Genomic DNA, 21,661 nt, shown 5'->3' with positions numbered 1-21,661 from the left:
TATGGTGTTTCGTATATATGAGGTTTTTCATTTTTTATTTATAGTTTTCTGCTTCATGCTTGGTTTCTGTATGTTTGGTGGGAGATGGGTTAATCATCTAAGTTGTTTTGGTTCTAATTTTCTTTGTTTTCTTATTGTAGCTTGTGTAGATTTTGTCTTAATTTATTCATGTTGTGCATTTGGGATAGTTTATAAGTAACTTGATTTCAAGATCTTCCTCTTCTGTCAGTGTAAAAAAGAAAAGTTTCTTAGCAGGCAGCCTGTTTGGAGTCTGTTAGTTTTGTGTGTGTGTGTGTGTGTGTGTGTGTGTGTGTGTGTGTGTGTTGGAGGCAATGTTCTGTCTTCCATTTTTTGCTTCTCTTTTGCCTTGCTAGATTCTAAATTTTCCCCTTCTGCTTCTTCCTCACTACTCAGTCTCCAAAAGGAACCCTTTCTTTTCCTTTTTACATTCATTTTCCTCAGAATCAGTGCCTTTAAAAATATGTCACCTTGAATCACATGCAATTTTAAGTCCTTTCCCTTTAGTTGGTTCTCTGATCTAGTGCTCAATATTTGTATCAGTTTTGAGTCATTATAGATGGATTGACTTTTTCTCCTCCTTGTCAGTCATATATTGTTATTTCTTTGCATGCCTAGTTATTTATTATCAGATGCCTGACATTGTAAATTTTATCTTGTTGGGTGCTGGATACTTGTATTTGATTGATATTCTTGAGACTATTATGTTCCAGTAATATTTCAGAGCTGGTTCTGGGAGCAATTTGTTCCTAAGGAATTAGGTCTTCCTTTTAATATTTGTTAGTGTCATTGTATTGAATACTGGAAATTTTCTAAGAGAGTAGATTTCAGGTGCTCTCACCACCAAAAAAAAAAAAAAAAAGAGAGATGAAAGAAAAAAACAATGGGAAGAGATGATATGTTAATCAGTCTGCAGTAATCATTTTAATATTTATATGTAAATCAAATCATTTTGTACACTTTATATACAATTTTTATTAAATAAAACTAAGATTTGTTAGGTCCAAACAGAGCAGTTGTTCACCTAGGACTTATTTTTGACTATCACTTATTCTTGACTCTAGAGGCAAGATCCTGCTATATACTTCACCCCGTACCCTGGGAATCATAAAGTTACATATTCTGACTCTTGGGCACAGGCACTGTTACTGGCTTTTTGTAAGTGCTGGGCACTATTACCTTTAATCCTTTCAGGTGGTCCTTTGCCTGGTGTTGGGTAGTTGTCTGACATAGAAGTGTTGCTTAGTACTCAGCTAAATACCCTCTGAAGATCTCCAGAGCTCTTTTTTTTGTGCATCTCTTTCCTCTTCAGTCCCCGCCCCCCTTTCTTTTGGTCTTTAATCTCTCTGGACTTTCAACCTCGTGTGTTCAACTCAGAGAGTCTGCCAGGGTTCACCTGAAACCTCCTCTCTGTGTCACAGTCTGGAAACTGTCTCAAGGCACTAAGCTGGGGCAGATGAAGGACTCACTTCCTTTGTTTCCCATCTCTCAAGGATAACTGTCCATCATCTTGATAAATGCTGGTTTTTACTATTTTGTCTGGGTTTTTGTTTTGTTTTTGGTTTTGGTTGTGTCAGGCAAGAAGATAAAACAGGTCCCTGTTGTAGCAGACTAAAAGGCTAATGAAAAGATACTATAATTATAGAAAAATGAAATATTAGGGAAGGATTTGAATAGGTAACAAGAAATTTTTTCTTCTGAATGGGCTTTTCTTTAAAGGGGCACATTGTAAATAAATGGAACAAGAATTGCCATTTGAAATTCAGGTCCCAGTTTGATAAAGCCATCTTAAGTTGTTTAGTTTAGAACAGTAGTGGTGATAATGATCTTAATTGTTTGGTCCTTTGGTTTTTAATTTTCCTCTCTTAAATCCTTGACTAGGTATAATAAGAATCTACAGTAGCAAGTTAGGCCATAAAAGTAATTATTACTTGTAGGGACACATAAAAGGAGGTATGAAAGGCTATACTTAGTATTCTAGATTTATCAGGTCCTGGATCTTTTGTCTGTATCTTTAGTTGGCTTTGACTTTTTTCTTACCTTTCCACTTGATATCGTTAAGTTGTCAGAAAACAGGAACTGGTAGGTCCTATTCAGCATTTCATTGACCCAAGTTCTCTTTACTTCAGATCATTCTAGGAAGGTAATAAAGTTTTTAGTAGGTTCTTTTATTTCAATGAATGGCTGAACAATATGAATGTATTTTTATATATTTTTAATAGATGTAATTCTCAGTTCTATAACTTGAGTTTTAATTGCAGTGTTGTGATATAGTTACTTGGTTTTAAAGTCTTTCATATATGTAATTATTACAGACATCACAGCGATTTTCTTCAGTTGATGAAGAAACAAAGCTTCATAAGACTATGTCTCAAGGAGAGATTACAACATTGGCAGTGAGGCAGAAGGCTTCAGATTCGGACATAAGGTATAATTTGAGATTTATCTATTTTTCAACAAATATTAAGTACCTACTGTATGACAGGCACATGATAATTTAGATTTACGTGACAAGCTTTATCTTTCTATATGTTTAGCAGTGTGATTTGGGTGAAATCTAAATCATATCACTTGTGGTTTTTGTTTTAAGAGAAAGGAGATTAAATCAGATGAGAGTGAAAATATTTCCCAGCTTTGGATTTGGATTCTCTTCTGAGTTAAGTGTTTAACAAATGGAACTGGAAAAAAGAGTTTCAGGAAATAATTCTGTTCCCTTGAAGATATTATATGACGTTATTTGTCAAGTGAATATCTTTGTCTCTTACTGTGTTATATAAGGCAATTGAACCCTCAGTGAACACTTGAAGATTACATTGAAATCTTTCTGGTTCTTAATCCTATTAAAGGCCATTTTCTCCATGTCTGTAGTGGCATAATCCATGATAATGCAAATCCAGACCAGATTATGCTAGAGATTAAATTTTGGGAAAAAGATAACCGTAGTAGAAAGACATATATGGCTGGAGATAGCAGATTAAATATATAAATTTAATTTCTACTTCTTCCTCCAAAATTGCTAAAATGACAAAACCTATGCAGGACAAGCAACAACAAACAATAAAACAACTGGAGACAACAATAATAAAACTATGGAATCCAAAAAGTAAATAGACAAATTTTAAATTGTCTTAGTAGATAGAAGAAAGCTGAATCCTAAACTAACTGGGTAAATCTGGGTAAAGCATCTGGCTGACTGATCTTCCCAAATCCTAGCAGAAACCTGGAGACTTATTCTCTGGAAAGGATAAAAAAGAAGATCTCTGTTCTTGGAGGTTTTCAGATACATTTGAGGACATGGGTACATATTTGGAATAAGGAGATTTAATGAATGTTTACATACTGAATGTTAAGATTCCCCTAATTTTTTCTTCCACTCAGTTTCCACATTTCACATTTTCCTAAGCAGATGGTTCAAAAAGTCTTTGGGACTTTTGTACAGCTCTCAAGGGAAGACCTAGAGATATTGGTACCAGGGGTTCTCCCTACAAAATGGACTAGTCAGATAATCATACAAGGAAAACCAGTTTGGAAGCTCCACCAATGCATAGTAGAACTTTCAAACAGTGTGTTGTTTTGTTTTTTAATCCTACTTTTTACATTTGAAGAAACACTTTATATCAACGAAACTAAAATTAATGGATATAATGCAACTTGGAGGAAATAAACTATGCAGTGTAAAGAAAACTTCCAGACAGACAAATGAAACTAATCAACAGACCTTCTGCGTAAATAAATATAACTGCATGAAAGAGAAACATTTATTATAAAAAGAGCCTTTGAAAATTAAAAATATGATAGCATAAAGAAACAACTAGAATAGTTGGAAAGAAAGTTGAGGACATATCTTAGAAGGTTGAGCAAAAAGACAAAGAGATGGAAGAGACAAGAAAAGATAAGAAAATTGATTTAGGTAGTATAGACATTTTAACAGTATTTGTTCTTCCAGTCCATGAGCATGGAATGTCTTTCCATTTCTTTGTGTCATCTTCAGTTTTTTTTGTAAGTTTTTTAATAGTTTCAGAATACAGGTCCTTTCACCTCTTTGATTAGGTTTATTCCTAGGTAGCTTATTGTTTTGGGTGCAACTGGAAATGGGATTGATTTCTTAATTTCTCTTTCTGCTGCTTTATTACTGGTGTATAGAAATGCAACAGATTTCTGTACATTGGTTTTGTGTCCTTTGACTTTACTGAATTTATTAGTTCTATCTGAGAGAAGATACTTACAAATGACATATCTGAGGAAGGGTTAGTATCCAAAATATATAAAGAACTTATAAAACTCAACACTCAAAAAAATGAATAATCCAATTGAAAAATGGGCAAGAGACATGAATAGACATTTTTCCAAAGAAGACATACAGATGGCCAACAGACACAAGAAAAGATGCTCAACATCACTCATCACCAGGGAAATATAAATCAAGCTACAGTGAGATATCATCTCACACCAGACAGAATGTCTAAAATCAACAACATAGGAAACAACAGGTATTGGTGAGGATGTAGCGAAGGGGGACTCCTCTTACATTGTTAGTGGGAATGGAAACTGGTGGAACCACTCTGAAAAACAGTATGGAGTTTCCTCAAAAAGTTAAAAATAGAACTACCCTATGACCCCGCAAGTGCAATACTGGGTACCCAAAGCATACAAAAATACTGATTTGAAGGGATACATACACCTTGATGTTTATAGCAGCATTATCTACCATAGCCAAATTATGGAAACAGCCCAAGTGTCCATTGATTGACAAATGGATAAAGAAGATGGTATAAAAGAATGAAATCCTCCCATTTGCAACGACATGGATGAAGCTAGAAAATACTGTGCTAATAAGCAAAATAAGTCCGAGAAAGACAAATGCAGTATGATTTCAGTCATATGTTGAATTTAAGAAAGAAAACAAGTGAGCAAAGGGGAGAAAGAGAGACAAACTAAGAAACAGACCTTTAATTATAGAGAACAAACTGATGGGTACCAGAGGGGAGGTGGGTAGGGGAATGGGTGAAATAAGTGATAGGGATGAAGGAGTGCACTTGTGATGAGCAACAGGTGTTGTATGGAAGCGTTGAATCACTATTCTTGTACACCTGACACTAATATTACACTGTATGTTAACTGGAATTTGTTTATTTTTTTAAATTAAATTTAATTTTATTATGTTAGTCACCACACAGTACATCATTAGTTTTGATGTGTAGTGTTCCATGATTCATTGCTTTCATATAATACCCAGTGCTCCATGCAATATGTGCCCTCCTCAGTACCCATCACCGGGCTAACCCATCCCTCCAGCCCCCGCCTTAAAACCCTCAGTTTGTTTCTCAGAGTCCATAGTCTCTCATGGTTGGTCTCCCCTTCTGATGCCCCCCATTCATTTTTCCCTTTCTCCTAATGTCCTCCATGCTATTCCTTATGTTCCACAAATAAGTGAAACCATATGGTAATTGACTTTCTCAGCTTATTTCACTTAGCATAATCTCCTCCAGTCCCATCCGTGTTGATGTAAAAGTTGGGTATTCATCCTTTCTGATGGCTGAGTAATATTCCATTGTATATATGGACCATATTTTCTTTTTTTTTAATTATTATGTTAATCACCATACATTACATCATTAGCTTTTGATGTAGTATTCCATGATTCATTGTTATACGTATAACACCCAGTTCTCCATGCAGAACGTGCCCTCTTTAATACCCATCACCAGGCTAACCCATCCAACCCCCCTCCCTTCTAGAACCCATAGTTTGTATTCAGAGTCCATTGTCTCTCATGGTTCATCTCCCCCTCTAATCCCCCCTTCATTCTTCCCCTCCTGCTATCTACTTCTTTTTTTTTTTAACATATAGTGTATTACTTGTTTCAGAGGTACAGATCTTTGATTCAACAGTCTTGCACAATTCACAGCCCTCATCATAGCACATACCCTCCTCGATGTCTATCAGCCAGTCACCCCATCCCTCCCACCCCCCACCACTCCAGCAACCCTCAGTTTGTTTCCTGAGATTAAGAATTCCTCATACCAATGAGGTCATATGATACATGTCTTTCTCTGATTGACTTATTTTGCTCAGCATAATATCCTCCAGTTCCGTCTGCGTCATTGCAAATGGCAAGGTCTCATTCCTTTTGATGGCTGCATAATATTCCACCATATATATATACCACATCTTCTTTATCCAGTCATCTGTCGATGGACATCTTGGCTCTTTCCACAGTTTGGCTATTGTGGACATTGCTGCTATAAACATCGGGGTACACGTACCCCTTCAGATCCCTACATTTGTATCTTTTGGGTAAATACCTAGTAGTGCTATTGCTGGATCATATGGTGGCTCTATTTTCAACTTTTTGAGGAACCTCCATACTGTTTTCCAGAGTGGCTGCACCAGTTTGCATTCCCACCAAGAATGTAGGAGGGTTCCCCTTTCTCCGCATCCCCGCCAACATCTGTTGTTTCCTGACTTGTTAAGGACCACATCTTCTTTATCTGTTCATCTGTTGAAGGGCATCTCGGCTCTTTCCACAGTTTGGCTATTGTGGATGTTGCTGCTCTGAACATTGGGGTGCATACGGCCCTTCTTTCCATTACCAGTTAAATTAAAAAACATAAAAGAAAGGAGCAGTTCAGGAGATCCAGTGAGCCACTAATGGGAGGTCCAAAAAGACATAACAAAGAAAACGGGGAGGACAGATCATTAATAAAGTAATTCAAATAAGTTTCATAGAACTGAAGGACATGAGTTTCAAGATTCAAAGGGCCCACTGATTGCCCAATATAATGGATGGAAACAGACCCATACTAAAAGACATTTCATTATAGAACAATAGAGACAAAAGGAATTTCCATGATGATGGTGAAAGTAGCTTTTCAATTACAAGAGAAATAATTAAGATTAGAGCAGAGATCAATGAATCAGAAACCAGAAACTCAGTAGATCAGATCAATGAAACTAGAAGCTGGTTCTTTGAAAGAATTAATAAGAACAACAAACCACTGGCCAGACTTATCCAAAAGAAAAGAGAAAGGACCCAAATTAATAAAATTATGAATGAAAGGGGAGCGATCACGACTAACACCAAGGAAATAGAAACAGTTATTAGAAATTATTATCAACAACTATATGCCAATAAACTGAGCAACCTGGATGAAATGGATGCCTTCCTGGAAACCTGTAAACTCCCAAGACTGAAATAGGAAGAAATTGATAACCTGAATAGGCCAATAACCAGTAACAAGATTGAAGCAGTGATCAAAAACATCCCAAAAAACAAGAGTTCAGGGCCTGATGGACTCCCTGGGGAATTCTACCAAACATTCAAAGATGAAATAATACCTATTCTCCTGAAGCTGTTTCAAAAATAGAAACAGAAGGAAAGCTTCCAGACTCATTCTTTGAGGCCAGCATTACTTTAATCCCCAAACCAGGCAAAGACCCCATCAAAAAGGAGAATTTCAGACCAGTATCCCTGATGAATATGGATTCCAAAATCCTCAACAAAATCCTAGCTAATAGGATCAAACAATACATTAAAAGGATCATCCACCATGACCAAGTGGGATTTATTCCCGGGATGCAAGGGTGATTCAACATTTGCAAATCAATCAGTGTGATAGAACACATTAATAAGAGGACCATATGGTCCTCTCAATTATGCAGAAAAAGCATTTGACAAAATACAGCATCCTTTCCTGATTAAAACTCTTCAGTGTATAGGGATAGAGGGAACATTCCTCAAGTTCATAAAATCCATCTGTGAAAAACCCACAGCGAATATCATCCTCAGTGGGGAAAAGCTGAGAGCCTTTGTCTTAAGATCAGGAACATGTCAAGGATGCCCACTCTCGCCACTATTGTTCAACATAGTACTAGAAGTCCTAGCAACAGCAATCAGACAACAAAAAGAAATAAAAGGTATTCACATTGGCAAAGAAGAAGCCAAACTCTTCTCTTTTCGCAGATGACGTACTTTATGTGGAAAATCCAAAGACTCCACCCCCAAATTACTAGAACTCATACAGCAATTCAGTAATGTGGCAGGATACAAAATCACTGCACAGAAATCAGTTGCTTTCTTATACACTAACAATGCAACTGTAGAAAGAGAAATTAGAGAAACAATTCCATTTACAATAGCACCAAAAACCATAAGATAACCTCGGAATAAACCTAACCAAAAAGGTAAAGGATCTATACTCTAGGAGCTACAGAACAGTCATGAAAGAAATTGAAGAAGACACAAAAAGATGGAAAAATATTCCAGGCTCATGGATCGGAAGAATAAACACTGTTAAAATGTCTATGCTACCCAGAGAAATCGCTGGCACCCTCAGTGCCATCCCAATCAAAATTCCAATGACATTTTTCAAAGTGCTGGAACAAATAATCCTAAAATTTGTATGGAATCAGAAAAGACCCCGAATCGCCAAGGAAATGTTGAAAAAGAAAAACAAAGCTGGGGGCATCACGTTGCCCGATTTCAAGCTATATTACAAAGCTGATCACCAAGACAGCATGGTACTGGCACAAAAACAGACATATAGACCAACAGAATAGAGAGCCCCAGATATGGACCCTCAACTCTGTGGTCAAATAATCTTTGACAAAGCAGGAAAAAGTATGCAATGGAAAAAAGACAGTCTCTTCAATAAATTGTGCTGGGAAAATTGGACAGCCACATGCAGAAGAATGAAACTCAACCATTCTCTAACACCAGACACAAAGATAAACTCAAAATGGATGAAAGACCTCAGTGTGAGACAGGAATCCATCAAAATCCTAGAAAGAGAACATAGGCAGTAACCTCTTTGACATCAGCCACAGCAACTTCTTTCAAGATATATCTCCAAAGCCTAGTGAAACAAAAGCAAAAATGAACTTTTGGGACTTCATCAAGATAAAAAAACTTCTGTACAGCAAAGGAAACAGTCAACAAAACAAAGAGGCAACCCACAGAATGGGAGAAGATATTTGCAAATGACACTACAGGTAAAGGGCTGGTATCCAAAATCTATAAAGAACTTCTCAGACTCAACACCCAAAAAACAAATAATCAAGTCAAAAAATGGGCAGAAGACATGAACAGACACTTCTCCAGAGAAGACATACAAATGGCTAACAGACACATGAAAAAATGTTCATCATCATTTGCCATCAGGGAAATTCAAATCAAATCAAAACCCCATTGAGATACCACCTTACACCAGTTAGAATGGCAAAAATTGACAAGGCAAGAAATAACAAATGTTGGAGAGGTTGTGGAGAAGGGGGAAGCCTTTTACACTGTTGGTGGGAATGCAAGTTGGTACAGTCACTTGGGAAAACAGTGTGGAGGTGCCTCAAAAAATTAAAAATAGAGCTACCCTATGACCCAGCAATTGCACTACTGGGTATTTACCCCAAAGACACAGTTGTAATGAAAAGAAGAGCCAAATGCACCCCAGTGTTCATAGCAGCAATGTCCATAGTAGCCAAACTGTGGAAAGAGCCGAGATGCCCTTCAACAGATGAATGGATAAAGAAGATGTGGTCCATATGTACAATGGAATGTTACTCAGCCATCAGAACGGATGAATACCCAACTTTCACATCAACATGGATGGGACTGGAGGAGATTATGCTAAGTGAAATAAGTCAAGCAGAGAAAGTCAATTATCATATGGTTTCACTTATTTGTGGAACATAAGGAATAGCATGGAGGACATTAGGAGAAGGAAGGGAAAAATGAAGGGGGGGAAATCGGAAGGAGAGACGAACCATGAGAGACTATGGACTCTGAGAAACAAACTGAGGGTTTTTGAGGGGAGGGAGGGTGGGGGGGGATGGGTTAGCCCGGTGATGGGTATTAAGGAGGGCACATACTGCATGGAGCAGTGGGTGTTATATGAAAACAATGAATCGTGGATCACTACATCAAAAACTAATGATGTATGGTGACTAACATAACATAATAAAATAAAAAAAAGGGGGCGGAGCAAGATGGCAGAGGAGTAGGAGACCTGGATTTCATCTGGTCTCAGGAATTCAGGTGAATAGGGATCAAACCATTCTGAACACCTACAAACTCAACAGGAGATCGAAGATAAGAATAGTAACAACACTCTGAACAGAAAAGCGACCACTTACTGGAAGGTAGGACGTGCAGAGAAGTGAATCCGAGGTGATATTCGGGAGGATAGACGGCGGGGGAGGGGGCCTCCGTCAGCCGCTTCTGGCAAGTGCTAGAGCCGCGGAGCACAAAATCAGAACTTTTAGAAGTCGGCTCCGCTGAGGGACGTCGCTCCAGTGGCTTAAGCGGGGGGTGGAACCCTCGCGGGACAGTGTGGTCTCAGGACCCTCAGGGTCACAGAAAGACCGGGGGTGCCTGAGGGCAACAGAGCTCCCAGGTATCGGAGCTGGGAAGCCGGCTGCAGAGACGGAGCCGAGGCACGGGCTCTCAGCTCGGGGTTCCCCATAAACCGTGATCCGCGGCCCAGTCGGGCCACTGCTCCTCCAGCAGGGACCCAACAAGCGGCAGAGCCAGGGAGACTCCCCTTCCTCCCCCAGGAGGAGCGGCACAGAAGCGCATCGCAGGAATCTGCTGGGTTTGGAGACTCCACACGAGGTCGGGTGCCAGAGATAGAAACGCTCGGTCACAGGCCGGGTGAGCATGGAGTGCGGCCGGAGACCGGGGAGATGTGAGTGACTGCTTTTCTCTGGGGGCACACTGAGGAGCGGGGCCCCGAGTTCTCAGCTCCTCCGGGCGGAGATTGGGAGGCCACCATTTTCACCCTGGTCCTCCAAAGCTGTACCGAGAGCTTGCAGGGAACAACAGCTCCTGAGAGCAAACCTGAGCAGCTTGCTTAGCCCGGACTCAGAAGGGCTGGGCAATTCTGCCTCGGGCAAAGACATTTGGGAACCTCAGCAACAGGCCCCTCCCCCAGAAGATCAGCACGAACAGCCAGCAAGCCAAGACCAAGTTTACCGATCAAGGAGAACGGGAAAACTCTAGCGCTATGGGAATACTGCACATAGAATTCATGGCTTTTTTACCATAATTCATTAGTTTTTCAAAGTTAATTTTTTAACTTTTTTTTAATTTTTCTTTTTCCCTTTTTCAACGAACATCTTATCAATCCCTTTTTTAAAAAAACATGTATTTTTCATTTTTAGAGTCATATTTTTATCCCTTCATACTAGTTACCCTTATTTTTGGCATATATATATAAGTTGTTCTCTCTTTAAAATTTTGAGATAGTTTCTTCTAAAAGATCAAAATATACCCTAAATCACTAGTGTATGGCTTTGTTCTAGTCTCCTGCCTGATCACATTCTCTCCCTTTTTTTTTCTTTTTTTCTTTTTTCTTTTTTTTAAAATCTTTTCTTTTCAAAAACAACTTCTTATCAATTTATAAAATCTTTTATAATTTTCATCTTTACAGTCTTCTTCCATCCCTTCATTGTATCAACCCTTATTTTGTACATATATAAGTCTTTCTTCCTTTAAAATTTTAGCAGGCACTTTCTTCTAACAGACCAAAATACTCCCAAAATCTAGTGTGTGGCACTGATCTGTGCACGAGCCTGATCATATTTGATCATATTCTGTTTTTTTTGTTTTGTTTTGTTCTGTTTTTGTTTTTATCTTTTTCTTTTTCCTTTTTTTCCCCCCTCTTTCTTCTTTCTTTCCCTTTCTTGTCCCCTGGTTTCAGGTCTTTTCTGATTTGTATAGAGTATATTTGCTGGAGACGTTTTTAACCTGTTAGCATTCTCTTCTCTCATTCATTTATTCTCCTCTGGACAAAATGACAAGACGAAAAAAATCACCTTAGCGAAAAGAACAAGAGGTAGTACGGTCTGCCAGGGACCTACTCAATACTGACATTAGTATGATGTCGGACCTAGAGTTCAGAATCATGACTTTAAAGATACTAGCTGGGCTTGAAAAAAGTGTAGAAGTTATTAGAGAAACCCTTTCTGGAGAAATAAAAGACCTAAAATCTAACCAAGTCGAAATCAAAAAGGCTATTGATGAGGTGCAATCAAAAATGGGGGCACTAACTGCTAGGATAAATGAGGCAGAACAGAGAATCAGCGATATAGAAGACCAAATGATGGAAAATAAAGAGGCTGAGAAAAAGAGAGATAAACAACTACAGGATCACGAGGGCAGAATTCGAGAGAGAAGCGATACGATAAGACGAAACAACATTAGAATAATTGGGATCCCGGAAGAAGAAGAAAGAGAGGGGCAGAAGGTATATTGGAGCAAATAATAGCAGAGAACTTCCCTAATGTGGGGAAGGAAACAGGCATCAAAATCCAGGAGGCACAGAGAACCCCTCTCAAAATCAATAAAAATAGGTCAACACCCCGACATCTAATAGTAAAACTTACGAGTCTCAGAGACAAGGAGAAAATCCTGAAAGCAGCTCGGGAGAAGAGATGTGTAACCTACAATGGTAGAAACATTAGATTGGCAACAGACCTATCCACAGAGACCTGGCAGGCCAGAAAGGACTGGCATGATATCTTCAGAGCACTGAACGAGAAAAATATGCAGCCAAGAATACTATATCCAGCTAGGCTGTCATTGAAAACAGAAGGAGAGATAAAAAGCTTCCAGGACAAACAAAAACCAAAGGAATTTACAAACATGAAACCAGCCCTCTAAGAAATATTGGAAGGGGTCCTCTAAGCAAAATGAGAGCCTAAAAGCAGCATAGATCAGAAAGGAACACAGACAATGTACAGTAACAGTCACCTTACAGGCAATACACTGGCACTAAATTCATACCTTTCAGTAGTTACCCTGAATGTAAATGGTCTCAATGCCCCAATCAAAAGACACAGGCTATCAGATTGGATTAAAAAACAAGACCCATCCATATGCTGTCTGCAAGAGACTCATTTTAGACCCAAAGACACCCCCAGATTGAAAGTGAGGGGGTGGAACACCATTTAGCATGCTAATGGACACCAAAAGAAAGCTGGGGTGGCAATCCTTATATCAGACAAATTAGATTTTAAAACAAAGACTGTAATAAGAGATGAAGAAAGACACTATATCCTACTTAAAGGGTCTGTCCAACAAGATCTAACAATTGTAAATATCTATGCCCCGAACATGGGAGCAGCCAGTTATATAAGGCAATTAATAACAAAAGGAAAGAAACACATTGACAACAATACAATAATAGTGGGGGACTTTAACACCCCCCTGACTGAAATGGACAGATCATCTAAGCAAAAGATCAACAAGGAAATAAAGACTTTAAATGACACACTGGACCAAATGGACTTCACAGACATATTCAGAACATTCCATCCCAAAGAAACGGAATACACATTTTTCTCTAGTGCCCATGGAACATTTTGCAGAAGTGATCACATCCTAGGTCACAAATCAGGTCTCAACCAGTACCAAAAGATTGGGATTATTCCCTGCATATTTTCAGACCACAATGCTTTGAAACTAGAACTCAGTCACGAGAGGAAAGTTGGAAAGAACTCAAATACATGGAGGCTAAAGAGCATCCTACTAAAGAATGAATGGGTCAATCAGGAAATTAAAGAAGAATTTAAAAAATTCATGGAAACCAATGAAAATGAAAACACACTGCTCAAAATCTTTGGGATACAGCAAAGGCAGTCCTGAGAGCAAAGTATATAGCACTACAAGCCTTTCTGAAGAAACAAGAAAGGTCTCAAATACACAACCTAACCCTACACCTAAAGGAGCTGGAGAAAGAACAGCAACTGAAGCCTAAACCCAGCAGGAGAAGAGAAATAATAAAGATCAGGGCAGAAATCAATGAACTAGAAACCAAAAGAACAGTAGAACAGATCCACGAAACTAGGAGCTGATTCTTTGAAAGAATTAACAAGATTGATAAACCCCTGGCCAGACTCATCAAAAAGAAAAGAGAAAGGACCCAAATCAACAAAATCATGAATGAAAGAGGACAGATCACAACCAACACCAAAGAAATACAAACAATTTTAAGAACATATTATGAGCAACTCTATGCCAGCAAATTAGATAACCTGGAAGAAATGGGTGCATTCCTAGAGATGTATCAACTACCGAAATTGAACCAGGAAGAAATAGAAAACCTGAACAGACCTATAACCACTAAGGAAATTGAAGTAGTCATCAAAAATCTTCCAACAAACAAAAGCCCAGGGCCAGATGCCTTCCCAGGGGAATTCTATCAAACATTTAAAGAAGAATTAATACCTATTCTCCTGAAACTGTTCCAAAAAACAGAAATGGAAGGAAAACTTCCAAACTCATTTTATGAGGCCAGCATTGCCTTGATCCCCAAACCAGACAAAGACCCCATCCAAAAGGAGAATTACAGACCAATGTCCTTGATGAACATGGATGCAAAAATTCTCACCAAAATACTAGCCAGTAGGATCCAACAGTACATTAAAAGGATTATTCACCATGACCAAGTGAGATTTATCCCTGGGCTGCCAGGTTGGTTCAACATCCGCAAATCAATCAACGTGATACAATATATTAACAAAAGAAAGAACAAGAATCATATGATCCTCTCAACAGATGCAGAAAAAGCATTTGACAAAGTACAGCATCCTTTCTTGATCAAAACTCTTCAGAATATAAGGATAGACGGTACATACCTCAATATCATAAAAACCATCTATGAAAAACCTACACCGAATATCATTCTCAATGGGGAAAGGCTGAGAGCTTTTCCCCTAAGGTCAGAAACGTGGCAGGGATGTCCACTATCACCCCTGCTATTCAACTTTGTATTAGGAGTCCTAGCCACAGCAATCAGACAACAAAAAGAAAGCAAAGGCATCCAAATCGGCAAAGAGGAAGTCAAACTCTCACTCTTTGCAGATGATATGATACTGTATGTGGAAAACTCAAAAGACTCCACCCCAAAACTGCTAGAACTCATACAGGAATTCAGTAAAGTGGCAGGATATAAAATCAGTGCCCAGAAATCAGTGGCATTCCTACACACCAACAACAAGACAGAAGAGAGACAAATCAAGGAGTCGATCCCATTTACAATTGCACCCAAAACCATAAGATACCTAGGAATAAATCTAACCAAAGAGGCAAAGGATCTGTACTCAGAAAACTATAAAATACTCATGAAAGAAATTGAGGAAGACCCAAAGAAATGGAAAAACTTTCCATGCTCATGGATTGGAAGAACAAACATTGTGAAGATGTCAATGCTACCTAGAGCAATCTACACATTCAATGCAATCCCCATCAAAATACCATCCACTTTTTTCAAAGAAATGGAACAAATCATCCTACAATTTGTATGGAACCAGAAGAGACCCCGAATAGCCAGAGGAATATTGAAAAAGAAAAGCAAAGTTCGCGGCATCACAATTCTGGACTTCCAGCTCTGTTACAAAGCTGTCATCATCAAGACAGTATGGTACTGGCACAAAAACAGACACATAGATCAATGGAACAGAATCGAGAGCCCTGAAATGGACCCTCAACTCTATGGTCAACTCGTCTTTGACAAAGCAGGAAAGAATGTCCAATGGCAAAAAGACAGTCTCTTCAACAAATGGTGTTAGGAAAATTGGACAGCCACATGCAGAAGAATGAAACTGGACCATTTCCTTACACCACACACAAAAATAGACTCCAAATGGTTGAAAGACCTAAACGTGAGACAGGAGTCCATCAAAATCCTAAAGGAGAACACAGGAGCAACCTCTTCGACCTCAGCCGCAGCAACTTCTTCCTAGAAACATCGCCAAAGGCAAGGGAAGCAAGGACAAAAATAAACTATTGGGATTTCATCAAGAGAAAAAGCTTTTGCACAGCAAAAGAAATAGTCCACAAAACCAAAAGACAGCAGACAGAATGGGAGAAAATATTTGCAAATGACAGATCAGATACAGGGCTAGTATCCAAAATCTATAAAGAACTTACCAAACTGAACCCCCAAAGAACAAATAATCTAATCAAGAAATGGGCAGAAGAAATGAACAGACATTTTTCCAAAGAAGACATGCAAATGGCCAACAGACACATGAAAAAATGCTCAAAATCACTTGGCATCAGGTCAATCCAAATCAAAACCTCAATGAGATAGCACCTCATACCAGTCAGAATGGCTAAAATTAACAAGTCAGGAAATTGCAGATGTTGGCAGGAATGCGGAGAAAGGGGAACCCTCCTACACTGTTGGTGGGAATGCAAGGTGGTGCAACCGCTCTGGAAAACAGTATGGAGGTTCCTGAAATAGTTGAAAACAGAGTTACCCTACGATCCAGCAATTGCACTACTGGGTATTTACCACAAAGACACAAATGTAGGGATCCGAAGGGGTACGTGCACCCCAATGTTTATAGCAGCAATGTCCACAACAGCCAAACTGTGGAAAGAGCCAAGATGTCCATCGACAGATGAATGGATGAAGAAGTGGTGTATATATACACAATGGAATGTTATGCAGCCATCAAAAGGAATGAGATCTTGCCATTTGCAACGACGTGGATGGAACTGGAGGGTGTTATGGTGAGCGAAATAAGTCAATCAGAGAAAGACATGTATCATATGACCTCACTGATATGAGGAATTCTTAATCTCAGGAAACAAACTGAGGGGTGCTGGAGTGGTGGGCTGGGAGGGATTGGGTGGCTGGGTGATAGACATTGGGGAGGGTATGTGCTATGGTGAGCGCTGTGAATTGTACAAGAGTGATGAATCAGAGATCTGTACTTCTGAAACAAATAATGCAATATATGTTAAGAAAAAAAAGAAGAAGATAGCAGGAGGGGAAGAATGAAGGGGAATAAGTCGGAGGGGGAGACGAACCATTAGAGATGATGGACTCTGAAAAACAAATAGGGTTCTAGAGGGGTGGGGGTGGGGGGATGGGTTAGGCTGGTGACAGGTATTAAAGAGGGCACATTCTGCGTGGAGCACTGCGTGTTATGCACAAACAATGAATCATGGAACACTACTTCAAAAACTAATGATGTAATGTATGGGGATTAACATAACTAAAAAAATTTTTTAAAAATTAAAAAAAAAAAAAAGAAAATAGCTTTTCAAATGTTAGTTGTATAACCAGCACTGAGGGCAACCATGCCTGTTGGAGGAGGTTGGCAAGCTCTGGGAGAGATTTGTCAAAAGAAATGGAGTACCGGGGCGCCTGGGTGGCTCAGTCATTAAGTGTCTGCGTTCAGTCAGGTCACGGTCCCAGGGTCCTGGGATCAAACCCCACTTTGGGCTCCCTGCTCCGTGGGAAGCCTCCTTTCCCTCTACCAGTCCCTCTGCTTGTGTTCCCTCTCTATATCTCCCTCTGTCAAATAAATAAATAAAATCTTAAAAAAAAAAAAAGAAATGGAGTACCTGCTTTGTTTGAACATGTTAAAAGGAGATATACACAACTAGCAAAACATTTCAAGGTGCATTGTATGTAGATAAATGAGCAAATGTAAAGCAAAACACTTATTAATTCTAGAAAAAAGGTTATGCAGGAAATTGCATACCTCAGTTGTGAATATTATTTGTATAATAAAAAAGTGACTGTTACTATAAGAAAATACTGTATATTCAGATAACTCAAATTACCTTTTGATTCTTTTGGGGATACACCTGTCTTTGTGGAACAGAGTGGAGAACAGAAGTTTTGGAACATGCTTAATCATTACTTGTGGTTTGAAGTACAACAGCAATATAAGTATGGTAAATATTAAAAAGTCAGTTAAATCAATTCAAAAGGGTTGCTTCCAGGGAGCAAAAAAGGAAGGAGAATGGCACAAGGATGCTGTCATTTGTAATAAGCATTGTGGAACAACTTTTCTTTACACTCTTGAGATGTTTAAGTTTAGTAATAGGCTTTTAAAAAAAAGGAAGAACGAAAAAAAAATGTGAGTTTCAAAACCAGATAGACCTGATTTTAACTTCCAGCTTCATCAGTCCTCTAAGCCTCAGTTTGCTTATGCGTAAAACGTAAGGATAATAAGAGCTATTTATTATAGTAGGTGTGAAAATTAGGTATATCATAAAGGCATAGTGCCTGGCTCCTGGTAGATGCTCATGGTTTTTTTTGATTGAGTGAATATACAAAGGAAAAAACGAATACACAAATAAGCTCCTCATATTGGATTCGGATACATGATATATGGTCAGTTTACGTGACCTGTCATTATTAACGTGTTTTTTTGATTTTCGTGATGGGAGAGAGTATATAAACACTAAGAATGAAGCCATATAGCAAAGTAGTTATCAGTTTTGTCACTCACTGTGTAATTTAGGGAAAGTTATCTAATGTTCCAGGTTTTCACATAGATAATGGTTATAGCAGTTTGAAAGTAAACCTTTTTTTTTTTTTTTTTTTTTTTTTAAGTAAACTTGTTTTTATAAATAAATTAAGTTAAGCCAATGTAAGCACTTCTGTCTGGAGCAAAATAACTCAAATAAATGGTGGTTTTTGTTAATAATATTGATAACCTCTAAATATAAAATAGTTAAAACCATTGTTATATAATGGTAAGTGGAAAGGTTTAAAATTGTATCTTCATCATGATTATAGTGATATAAAAATGGGCATACTTATGGATGAAGAATGGAAGGAAATTACCCCTCCCCAAAAAGGTAAACAAATATGTTTTAGAGTGATGGGACATCAGTGATGTTTTAAAAAGTATTTTCTTTGTTGTTAAGTCGTTTATGTGCTAAGTCCAAGCGGAAGGAGGACAAGAATGAAAAGATAGCACCTTAGGAACCAGAAAACCTGAGCTGGAATTCTAGTTTCACTGCTTTTTAGCCATTTCATTTTGGGGAATTATTTACCATCTCTGGGACTTATTATTTCTTGTACTCAAGATGAGGAAGCCATCTTCCTTCCAGATTGAAATTTAAATGTGAAATCGAAGATTAAATATGATTAAACTTAAGTGTGAAGGTTAAATGAAGTAATACACATGAAAGATCTTTATATAGCTCAAAGTTATGTACAGATATTGTCACTGCAACATAGTAATTTCCATTTTTATCTTTATTTTTAAAAATAGACCTCAGAGAGCTAAGATGAGATTCTGGGCCAAAGGGAAACAAGGGGAGAAGAAGACTACCCGAGTGAAAGCTGCCACCCAGTCAGAGGTTTCGGGATTCTTTGCTGGCTCTGATATGATTCCAGCTCATCAGTTTCCAGATGGTAAAAATGGACAAAGGATGGAGATTGTCTTTATAATTTGTTCACTCTTTCTGAGAGTTCATTATTCCTCTAGTATTTGTAATGGCAATCCTGTTGGCCAGATAGTCTAATGGAATAGGACCAGAATTGTAAAATCTTTCCTTAAGTAAAAGATAATTATAAAATGACATTGTATAGAAGTTCCAAGGAAGTGTGGTACAAAACAGTGAAGCAACAACAACTAAAGAATGATGGTGCATCTTCAGTTAGCCTCAGTTTTCTAAAGTGTAAAAATTTAGTTGTCATTCATTCACTTAAGAAATATGTATAATTAGTAAAAATTAAAGATAATAGCAGCTAATATTTAGGTGCTTACCATGTGCAAGGCACTGTACTAAGCATGTTGTATGTGTTAACTCAGTTGATCCTCTCAATTTTGGGGGGTTGATATGATTATTATTCCCAGTTTATAGATGAGAAGGCTGAAGCACAGAGAAGTTATTTCCTTATGCACTTATAGTAGTTGGCAGAGCTGAGATCTGAATTTAGGTAGCCTAGCTCCAGAGGCCACATTCTTAACCACTGTGGTACATATTAAATACCTACTGTATATTAAGTATTTGCTATACCATACTGACTTTATAATTGTAGCTGTTATTTTAATTTTGGGGGCATCAATCATAACACACTTGAACATACCCGACAGTTAATCTGTTGAGAAAATTGGCCTTTCTAAATGCTAGAATTACTAACTCTAAGGATTCCAGTAATTCCAGCATTAGATGATTATGCAGTTTTCCCCGACACTTTGCTCAAACATGTATGAGAATTTTTAATCATTATGCAAAGATGCCAGCTATCTTCAACAGTGATGGGATGGACATACATCAGAGGTGGGTATGTGGTAATGAGTGGGTAAATACCAGTGGGTAGGTGAATAAAATAGAAAGTGGGTCTAGGAAGAAAGTTATCTCTAAAGGAAAGAACAGGGCGAGTTACAATAAGTAAACAAAACTTCTCATATCTGGATAAGACAAAGGAACAAGGAGAATAAGATTATTAAGCTTCACGTAGGAATGGATGAGCCAAAGCAGAGGCACCTGTTTGTCAGAGAAAAAAATGGTTAGAGCCCTGTTTTTGTGTCTTGTGGCTTTGCTCCTATGAGTTGGCAAAACAATATAGATAAAATCAATAGTAAATTAAGTGAATACTACAAGTCCAGTTCGGAAATTTGGGAAATCCTTACCATTACATTACTGAGAAGATCGATTTCTTGTATCTAATCTGGCTTATAGTAATCATTCTAAATTTTTCATTTTTCTCAGTTCTATTCTCCTGGTTAATTCTTAAGAAGGAAGCATAAAGCTCTTAAGTTGAAGCATATATTATTAGCAGGCTTCATTGTGTGTTGCTTCATAAGGAGATGTATATATATACACACATATATATATCTTTTTTATATATCCTTTATATATATATATATATATATTTAAAGATTGTAGCTTTTATTTATCTTTGGGTAGTAATTTATTAAGGTATCCCTTGTTTTTAATACTGAAGCAGTATTATAATTTCTTTAGTAATCATTATTTCTTTTATTATAGGAAAGATATTTACTTTGCTAAATGAAATTATTAGGTACTTCTATGTCTTGGTTCTATAATGGAATTAAAATCAATTGATACTAATTAGCATCTATATCTTTATAATTTTTATTCTGGTGCCATATCAGAGATTGGGCTTGTCTTCCTTTCTGCCTGAGGTGGCATTTAGCATGTAGGAGGCTACTTTTTTCCTTAATTATCAGAGTTAGCTTTTAGAGGGAATGAGGACATAGCACTGGACAGGTGAATGAATACATGTGGGGGAAACAAATAGATATGTGAAGTGAGGAGGGGCCAACATATTTATCAAGCCCCAGGTAGGGCTTTGGCAAACCCAATATAGTTCTAGATTATGACGGACTTACATGCAGTCAATTTCCCTGTTGTAAACAGAGAAGATTTGTTGTCCTTTCCAGTATTATATACAAAGGTAATGCATTCCAGGAATTCTCTGAGAAATTCAGACAGTTATTTGGGAGATGTATAAGAAAATCCTAAATACTAAGGAGACCAAGAAGTGAGCTGGTTGACTTACCTGGCTCCCTAGATAGGTTGCCAGGATAACTACAGGTAATATCACTGAAGCATTTATGGCTTTAGACCCTAGTAATGAAATAATAATAATTATCAAACTTCACTGGTTTGCTGAATTTGTATATAGCTGAATATTCTTTCAAACAAATATAGTAAAGCTATGATTGGTTTAATGGTCAGCATTTAATGTGCTAGGGTGGTTACATATACTCTTCTTTTTTTCCTTTGGGGCTGAGGTATTTGGGATCCAGGCTTTAGTTCTATAAGATACCTCCATCCAGGTTTTTAGTATCAGACCTTAGCCCCTTCGCAGACATAATGGCATTTTCCATTGAAAAGTGGTAATTTTAAAGTACATTTTCT

The 21,661-nt window shown here is 37.9% G+C and overlaps 1 protein-coding gene across 12 annotated transcripts in view; it reads left to right on the top strand.

The window, feature by feature from the left end:
- The window catches only part of MYO9A (myosin IXA), a 346,819-nt gene that overhangs the window by 240,218 nt on the left and 84,940 nt on the right, over positions 1-21,661 (top strand). For all 12 annotated transcript variants that reach the window (XM_073877314.1, XM_025883650.2, XM_025883655.2 and 9 more), the window contains 2 exons: positions 2,334-2,446; positions 19,039-19,181. In XM_073877314.1, the coding sequence (XP_073733415.1) occupies positions 2,334-2,446; positions 19,039-19,181 (256 nt within the window). The remainder of the gene's footprint in view (positions 1-2,333; positions 2,447-19,038; positions 19,182-21,661) is intronic.

The sequence above is a fragment of the Callorhinus ursinus genome, unplaced genomic scaffold (assembly GCF_003265705.2).
Source record: "Callorhinus ursinus isolate GAN/ISIS: 27379988/994484 unplaced genomic scaffold, GSC_fseal_2.0 scaffold25, whole genome shotgun sequence".
Lineage (NCBI taxonomy): Eukaryota > Metazoa > Chordata > Mammalia > Carnivora > Otariidae > Callorhinus > Callorhinus ursinus.
Note: the sequence above shows the minus strand (reverse complement) of the source record. Positions and strands in the feature narration are given on the sequence as shown.